The sequence below is a fragment of the Gobius niger genome (assembly GCF_951799975.1).
Source record: "Gobius niger genome assembly, chromosome: 16".
In the NCBI taxonomy this organism is placed as follows: domain Eukaryota; kingdom Metazoa; phylum Chordata; class Actinopteri; order Gobiiformes; family Gobiidae; genus Gobius; species Gobius niger.
Genome location: NC_136867.1, coordinates 23045243 through 23054888, shown reverse-complemented (window position 1 = coordinate 23054888; position 9646 = coordinate 23045243). Strand labels below are relative to the sequence as shown.

The 9646-nt window shown below is 39.8% G+C and overlaps 1 protein-coding gene across 2 annotated transcripts in view; it reads left to right on the top strand.

The window, feature by feature from the left end:
* Nucleotides 1-813: 813 nt before the first annotated feature.
* ccdc88c (coiled-coil domain containing 88C) overlaps nucleotides 814-9646 on the top strand; it is a 55046-nt gene continuing 46213 nt past the window's right edge. For both annotated transcript variants that reach the window (XM_079573336.1, XM_079573337.1), the window contains exons 1-3: nucleotides 814-1067; nucleotides 3783-3895; nucleotides 6907-7015. In XM_079573336.1, coding sequence (XP_079429462.1) covers nucleotides 1008-1067; nucleotides 3783-3895; nucleotides 6907-7015 — 282 coding nt within the window. In that variant the 5' untranslated portion in view covers nucleotides 814-1007. The remainder of the gene's footprint in view (nucleotides 1068-3782; nucleotides 3896-6906; nucleotides 7016-9646) is intronic.

The following is a 9646-nucleotide window of genomic DNA, read 5'->3' as shown; positions in this document are numbered from 1 at the left end:
AACTTTTTTTGTTCTCTGTCCCATTTTCAACCTGTTAAAACGACAAAGAGTCAAAAAGCGAGAGATAAAATGCTAACACGCTAGCGAACTGCGTGTCGGGGATCGTAGAAACGTTATAGTAACAAGAGTACAATTTGAGTAGACTAATGTGTGTGTTAATAATGATTTATCTTTAAAATCCTTGCTTTAAATTGATTTTATCCTGAAAAAACAAATCCAGGGGCTTTACTTTTCTTGCTTCGCATTTACTCTTCGGTCGAGCCGTTTGTCCCCCCACGATGATGTCACCTTAATAAAAAATACGCGCCTCTGATTGGTTGTTGATTGGATGAAGGCGGAACGTTTGCATCTCGCTGAAGCGGATTGGCTCGTGCAGCTGCCAATCCAACTCCCGGCCTCAGAGTCAGGTTGATGGAGAGAAACGCACACACAACAGGGCAGAGGTACAGAGGAGAGATGTTGCAGCGGACCGCGTGAATTGTAACTCCAATGGCGACTGTTTTATTTGACTTAACTTGACTTTTTTGTGCCAACATCAACGCGAGCTATCGTTTACGTCCGCTATCCACGTTTTACGGTGCGAGTCCGGTATCCTTGACAACGCGAACAACTGTCCTGCGAAGTTTTGGATCAAGTGCCTTTTTACCTTGCGCTCCTGGAAACGGATACAAAAACCTCACTTTCTTGACAAAAGCCACACTGGATTTACACGCAGCGCCGCACGGAAAGATCCTAATCTGGTTTGTGCGCGGATGCATATCGGGTTTTGTTTGAAAAGTCGGTGTTTTCTAAGGGGGAACGGGACAAAAAAAAAAAAGCGACACAATAGTAGTAGCCTACGCGGAGGGAGGTTGTGCTAAAAGGAGAAGAAGGGGGAATCGATGCCTCCTCATTGCTGCCGCTTTTGTTCTGTCCCACCACGAGTTTCTGACGGGCCGTGGATGTTACTGACTGCTTGATTTCCTGGGGATTTATGGTGACTTTCGCTTCTTTGATGCCGTGCAGCCATGGATGTTACCCTGTCCGAAATGTTGGCGACTTTCATGGAGTCGCCGCTCGTGGTGTGGGTAAGTGCACTTCACTTTTGGATGCATGCACACATTGTCAATGATTTAGAACGGCTAAACATTAACATAACCCGCATTAGTTGGAGATATTCTGCAGCAGACAACTATTTCTGCGTTTAGACATCGCTTGGATACGTTGCAATAACACGACTTGTTGCCAAAAAAGTTGTGGCCACTTGTTTGAATAGAATCAATGCGACTCCCCCCACTTGCAGTTAATCACGCTTGAATGAACGTTTTTGCCCCAGTCTTCTTGCCCCACTTGCCTGACTGGCTGCTATCTGTTTGATCTTGAATAATACTGTATTATGAGCATGTCATTCGCCACTAATTTCTTATTATTGCGTCAGTAATAGTAGGTAAGCATCTTTTGGGCTGGCTTGCACCGATCAACCAGGACACCAGCTGATACAAGCATCAAGTATCAACCGTGGAAAATGACTAGTTGGAAGAAATATGCCAGTTTGCTCTAAATCCGCCACATTTAGTGTCTAAGAATGGCCTGCTGCTGAAACTAGCTCAGAAGTTCTTAAAGTTGTCAAAAAATGTATATATCGTATATCGATATGAGGTGACACATCATCCGTGTCCCAAGAAGCCACAATATATCGCAACATCATTCAAGTCTTCATCTGACTGAGATCGACACTTTTTGTTGTTGTTGAAAACTTAGCCCAAAACAAATAGTGCATTGAACTTAAACTAAACATTTCCTAATTTGGTTGAATTTTACTCTTGTTTTGGTTCTGATGTGGGCTACTGTTTAAGTCTTGTTTTGACAAAATTTCTTGCGATTTATGTTTAATAAGAATGGAATATGTTGTGTTTAAGAAGTATTAGGGCTGGGCGATATCGACCAAAAGTCATATCCCGAGATATATTGGTTGAATATCGATATACGATATATATCCCGATAATTTTTCCGCAAAGTGAGAGCTGTGAAATGAAATGTTAAGTCAAAGTCGAGTAGTTTTACCGAAAACTCTCTATGAAACGTAAACATAAACACTGTAAACATAAACTCTGTAAGACATCTTAAATACAAATAGCCTAGAAAATAAACTAGGGCAGCATTTATATCTAAAGAGATAACAAAATGAATTGCTCTGTTTAACAATAAGTAACTTTAAAAAATAAATAAAAAAAAATCAGCTTGAGATTACCTGTTTCTTTTTTCTTAACTTAATAGCTTATCTGAATTTGAAATATCCCGATATACACGATATGGTCTAATTCCATATCTCATTCAAAAAAATATTGGTATATCTTAAATATCGATATATCGCCCAGCCCTAAGAAGTATCTCAGTAATATTGGTTTTGCAATATTGCACATCTGTATCGCATATCGCAAGTTATTTCAATATCGTTCAGTTACCAAGCACCACCTCAAAATACTTCACTTTACCACCAGGCATTGATCAATATCAAATCAAGACTCAAACAGGACTTAAAGCCGCTTTGTAAATAGACTTGAATGTTGCTTAAGTATCTCTTTATTGGGTACAAACCATGTCTTAAGTATTAAAGTATAACTGATATGAAGTCTTATACACAAGGCGCATTGAGTTGCCTTGTGTACGAAATGCGCGGTATAAATAAAGTTGCCTTGCCTTGCCTTATCAAAATGAATAATTAAAATACCAGATGAAGGAGCCCAAGTTCATGTACCACAGATGCTGTGAAGTTAGAACCACTTTTCTACCTTCTTTTAGGACTGAGGCAAGAAAGTTGAGACTGCTTTTCCATCTTTAACATCATTGTCTTAACATGTCCACACTTCCCTAAGTGGGCCCATTTCTTAAAATAAAACCCAGCACCTCGTCTGTAGCGGTCTGGCTCGCATTCTGCAGTGCTGACTAACCACGGCTCTAGCTGTGACTCCGGCGACTGGCAAGTGATTAGTTGGAAACAAAATCCCCTTAAAGCTAAACCAAAGTCGTTTACCAAGACGCATTAATCATCGCTCCACAGTAAAAGCTGCCCGTGCCCTGTGTTCTCCATTCGACGCGGGTATAAATCCAAGCGTTTGAGACTAGTTTTATTGAACCTGTGCCTCTGACTACAATCAGAGGGCAGTGGGCAGGTCATGAACTTCCTGCTTCAGCGTGACCTAAATGAAATGACCCATCTGCATCGGCCGGCACATCTATATTTCCTGTCTTTGTTGGGCTTTGGCAAACACAATTGGCTGAACAAAAAACTTTCACTTGCCAGTCTGTATTACTGCCATATGGGGGGGTGCTTGTGAATTCATGACTGAAGTGCAAAATTAACCACTCAGAACATTCACAATGAAGCTGAAATCAAGTCTTTTGTGTCACTTTTTATGGCAAATGTTGAAGTATTGTCAGAGTTTAAAACATTATTGGGTTGTAATAAAGTGAAACAGGTTTGAATCTCTCTCTCTGTCCTTCACATTTCCTTCAAAGTCATAGTTGTTATTGAGAGACATTTCATTCAGAGGCTCCCCAAAAGATCCCCGGACTGGATTTTTAAGGATATGTTTGGATTGAGAAAATGAAAGGGGAGAGCTCGCCTCCGAGGAAAGCCCCCAATCTGTTGAAACCAGAGGATCAAAAAGGAGCAGCAGCCTACATTGTTAAGTTTTGTTTAGTGGAATTTAGTGCAGGACATTTTTTTTTACCCCCACTGACTGAAGCTAAACCAGGATGACCGGCAAGTCAATCGGGACTATTTTTGTCTCTTCCCACAGGTGCGGACTCTCGGCCCTTTGTCGTCCAGCGAGGAGGTGGGCTCAGAGGAGAGAGTGAACATGTTTATGGAGCTCGTGGATGGAGTTTTTCTGCACAAAATCATGACACAAATGTAAGTAACGGCCCCCAGTGTGACAAAAAAAAGTGTAAAATTGGGGTGACTCTTCTACCTATGACGGTAAAAAGAGTTAATCTATTCTGAAGCTTCCTGTCTGGGCCTCTCAGCGCAAACCACATCCTGACAGAGCTGCTTTCAGGTTGAAAACGTTACAGCCAGATGTGCTGCTGAAGGAGAGAGAAAGTAGTCGTGGTATTGAGTAAATGAATGGGGTTCGAGTTTGACACGTGCACTGTTGTAAAGAATCCAACTCAATAGTTCTTCCCTTTCAAAACAGACAAAGAGACAAAAAAATATTCATAGAAATCCAAGTTATGTTTGTTTTGATATATAGGTTAAGTCAAGGCAGTCACACTCAGGAAATGGTTGTATTTTATTGCTCTAATAACGCCCAAACCATTAGTTGTTAGTAAATATCAAGCATTGGCTGAAATGTCTTGAATTGAGGAAACTTTTCTTGTTTTAAGGAGTTTTCACTCATTTTTTAGACTTTTTTTCCTGATCTGACCAAGTTTATTTTGCTCTTTTGAGGATGTTTATGTCCAGTTCTAATGTAGATCTCGCTTTAACCCCTTAACTCCCACCTGAACCGAGCACATTTTCTCCAGTTTGGCTTTATCCCAGTCCAAGAGGTTCTGGAAAAAAGCTGTGAAAATAGAAACAAAACTGAGATGAAAACAATGATGGAAATGTGACAAAAAAGTGACGAAAAATTGATGAAAAAGTGGCAAAAATGTCACAAGAAATTGACAAAAAATGACACAAATTTGACCAAAAAATATGACAAAAATGTGACAAAAAAAACTGATAAAAATTTGTCAAAAATGTGACAAAAAAATGACCAAAATGTTAAAAAATAAATTTAGCGAAAAAATTACAGAAATGTGACAAAAAAAAGACAAAAATGTGATCAAAATTTGACAAAAATGTGACAAAAAAATGACAATTTAAAAAAAAAAAAATTTACGAAAAAATTACTAAAATGTGATTAAAAAATGACTAAAAAGTTACAAAAATGAGCTGAATACCCAACAAAAAAATGATGGAAAAAAAATCCGATGACGTGAGAAAAAAGATCCCCTCGGTTCAGGCGGGAGTTAAGAGGTTAAATAAGAAAGTAAAATTGCCAACGAGATAAGACCAATGTTCTTACCCCATTGGTAAAGAAAATGACTTGAAATAAGGACAAAATGTATTGAAACGAGTCAGAAACATCTCTAATCAAGTGAAATAATCCGTGTCAAAAGCCCATCTACATCTTTCCTCGTCAAAGCATCTCAAATTCATATTATTATGCTCAAATTTAGACTTTTATCCCAGTCTAGTTAATTACTTTTTGCAGTGTGATAAAACCAATGCGAATTGTCATCAAAACCGTATTCTTGGTCCAGGTAATAAGAAAGTAAAACTGCCATTTTCTCACGCCATTGTCAGGTAAATGAACCTGAAATAAAGACAAACATTTATTGAATCGAGTCAGAAACATCTCAGAAAAAGTGAAATAATCTAGGTTAAATGCCCGACTGCGTCTTAACTAGTCAGAACAACCTTGACTTTGGACTTTTGAGACTTTTTAGACTTTTTTTTTTTGCATCAAAGATTCCAACATGCTGGAGAAAGTCTGTAACCAAAATATATTTTACCTTCAATACCGTGCATGAAATGGATCTAAAGATAGTTGCTTCATTCTCCAAGACTCCCAACTCATGTAAGCGCTAATAAGTAGATGTATTATGGAACGCATGAACGTTACCAGACTATGTTTAGCTTTTAAATCAGTGGTTCTCTCATGGATTTGCTTCAGGACCATCTTCAAACTAAAGACAAACTGGGACACATCCAAAAATGATAGTTTTAACACATTTGGGAACTTTTCTACAGTTTGACCCGGTTAAAGCGCGCGTTCTGTTTATTCACACTCTGAATATAAGTCAAAGCAAAATAATGAATCAATATAATTTTAGTTAATGTTCAAGATGATGCTGAATGCACTGTTGATCCTGGAAAAAGCCTAGATCTATTACTCACTGACTTAACCCTTCCCGCCCAGACCAAATGTTCATATGTTGCTGATTGTCTCCTGAAACAATCATAATCTCACTCTATTGTCCCGGACTCATTCAGATGGAGGCTGTTGTGACTGGGGGGGTGATTAGGAGCTGCTGGGGGGTCAGTGAAAAAGTGGGTTACAGGAGCAGGCAGGAGAAGGGGAGGGATGGATCAAATTAATTATTTAGAAGCAGGAGTAGTAGTTGCAGTAATGGTAGTAGAAGTGTTGATTGTCATTTCTTTTTGTTTGCCACAATGAAATGGAGAACTCTGGAGGTTTTCATTCAGTGTTTTATATAAGTTCACAACAATATGGCAGTGAGACTTCAGTCCAAATGCGGAAATTCATGCTGGGTAAAAATAGTAACATGGAGTGCCCGAATGTCCAACCCTACTTCTGTGTTTTTAGCTGAAAGTCTTTACTCGGGTCTTAGCCGTCCCTCCCGAACTTCTTTAAATGCTGGTTCAGTGTGTGCTGGGCTCATTCCTCGTCGTCTCCAGTTCCTAGTGAATTGGTTTGTAACCGGGCTTACGTCATGACAGCCTCAGTGGGTCAGACGGACAGCCTTACCCCCCTCTCCCCCCTCTCCCACACACACACACGATCGTCCTCCCCCCTGTTCAAATGCAAATGAGTCCGACACAGGCTGAAGCGCTCTCCTTTAAATCCTTCAGACGCACAATAGTGGCCCCTAAATGGAGACACGATCCAGTTATTTGTGTCTGCGAAAATATCCACACCAGCTCAGGAGTTTTTGACTGGTTTAAAGTTTTTTTCATAATACCACTGACATATAAATAGAAATTTTAATGATTTCAAAGTTCACTATCCCCTCTCAAGGCATTCTCAAATATACAGTTTATTTAGCCTTTTCCCATCTCACTTTGACGCTGTCTAAACTTGCAACAATATTAATATGAATCACTTTTGCCTTGTTGTGTATGTGTTTCCGTAGCGACCCGAGCCCCACCCACCAGCGGCTGAGCAAAAACGTCAACAACGACATGGCTCTGCGGCTCCACAACCTCACGGTCCTCGTCCGGCACATCAGGACCTATTACCAGGTAAAACCGTCGCACTGATGGTGGCACTCTGTCCTGTGTCCGCCTTTTTAGGACCGTGCTCAATATGTCGCAATGGCAGTATATCGTTATGGATACTCGACAATACACGTGTCGTGTTAGTGCACATATAAGACACTTTTTTGTATGATAAAGTTATTGGCAGTTCCCAGTCCGACCAACCCCCTTTCCTTGTTGGATCTCAAAGCAGCAGTATTATACTTTTCTCTGGTATAGTAATAATTTCAAACACATTTTCATCACTGTTTTATATGTTGTTGGGTAGAAAATGCTTTATCTGAAACGGCTTATTCAAAGATTTACTTGGCATTACGTCTGTTTGATCAGCTCCTCCAGCGCGTCATCGAACCGCTGTCTCTCCGACGTGGATGTAGTTTGCTGTCGAACATCAGTGCTTGTATCAGAAAGTGCTGCAAAGGATTGTTATTATTAGGATTGCGAATGAAGATTTATAGATGAGTCAAACATATACAGTATGCCTGACTCAAAACACAGCTCTACAGCAGTAGATTTTACATAATACTTTCTTTAAATGTGTTTTTATGATTAAAATGGTATTATCCCTTATGTAGATTAGCAGAGCATGCAATCACCAACATTCATGTGTCACTCACCCCTCCTCCCACCTCCTCCCAGCACCCACCCATGGAAATATTATCCACAGACAACATAGTTAACAGTCCACTGTAATAAGGTCCATATGAGTCCCACAATTAGTCCACATCAGTAAAATGTCCAATGTCCTGGCAGATCTGCTGAAAACACAAAAATAAATAAATAATTTCAAAGAGATAATGACATTAGTTAATAATAGTAACAACAATAATATTATTATCATTGTCCTTATTGCCATCATCACTATAGTCTTACTGTCACTAATTATTGAGATAGAAACAACTATGAAGACAGCAGCTACTGGTAAATACTGTACATACCTGCCAACATTCCCAAGTAACCGTATGATCTTGGCTATAAACGTAACATTCATGCAGTGCCTATAAACACTCCATGAATCATTTTACCACCATGATCATTATCATAACACAAACTGTGGTCATTATAACCAAATAATTATATATTATCCGCTAATACCTTTGCGCAGATCATCAACGTATCACTCATCACATCATAAATACCTTAGTCTTCAACAATATTCCAGTCTCTCATCATTACCTCATTTTAATGACAGATTAGCCTCCAGGGATTCTAAATATCTTCTTCCAGTTTTTAAGAATGATTTTTCTTGCAATCATGGCACTTGTTTGAATCCAACTCTTAATGTACTTTCTTTAAATGTAAGCTACGGTTATGGCTGAAGTAACTGCTCCAAAGCAAAGGCTGATAAACTTCCTTCCGTTTGCAAAAGCTTGGTACAATGGGACCAAAACCCAACAAAACAAGTTTCAGTAAAAGGTTCCCATAGCGTCTAATCGCATAATGGCACAAGAACCAGCCAACAGCGGCAAGCTTGCCCCCCGCCCCATATTACAGACCTCTATCTTTGAGGATCGGATAAGGGGGAGTGTGATGGATACTCTTTTTTTCCCCTCCTTTTTTCTTCAGCCAGAGACAAGTTGAACGTTTGGCCCCTGTAGGAAAAGTCTACACAGTTCATAAACAATATTTACTGTAACCGTAGTATAAACCTGGTTCAGTCCTTGATGATAGTTCTGGGTTTGTTTAGGTTGCAGATAGTTGCTGCTTTGCTTTGTGCTCAGCTGATGTCTTGGGCCTGGAGGTGAATGTATGCCGCTGTGGTTTGTTTACTCTGTCATGTGTGAATCTTCTGACAACTCTCCCCTGCGTCCATAACCGCAAATATGAAGTAGAGACACATGAAGTACAGTGGCCAGTACAGTAATCTGTAAATGACAGCGTACAGTGTGTTATCCGTCTGTGGTGAGAATGCTCGCCAATGTTGAATTCATAATGTCAGATAAAACATGTAACAGAAGGGTTTGACTTGAGTAATTACAATCCAAAGTGAAGTACATTAAACAAATGAAGTACATGATCTATATATAAAACTCCTCTGCCACACTTCGAGCTCTTGCAGAGACATGCTATTCTGTGCCTCAAGCCTCTCCGACCTCCAGCACTCGCACTAAAACATCGTCAAGTCGGGTTTGGTGTCTTGCCTTAGGGCACAACAATATTAGTAACTGGCTCAGGCAGTTACTTCCCAAACTGGCTCTATCTTCCGAGCTGCAGGGAATAAATAAATAAATAAATAAATAACATGCTTAAAGTTGTTTGGCACAACATTGTGGGCAATTTCTAGGGATGCACCGCTCCGATACTGGAAAAAATATGATATCGGGTATCGGCTACGAATATCTGATCCCGAACCGATACCAGATTTGTCTCTCGCTGCTTTAAAAACACAGCTTTCAACTAAATCTAAGTGAATATGTTTTATGTCAGTTTTTGGAGAGTAGTTTAAACCTATTTGTGATTGTCACGCAAAATGCCGAAGCTAGCAGCAGTATGCTAAAGCTAGCAGCCGCATGCTAACGCTAGCGAGAGCCAATCAAGGCTGGGTCAGAAACTAGATAGAAAGATAGAAATACCTAAAGAAGCCTAATAAAATAAAGTCACTACTGCTTGAGTGGT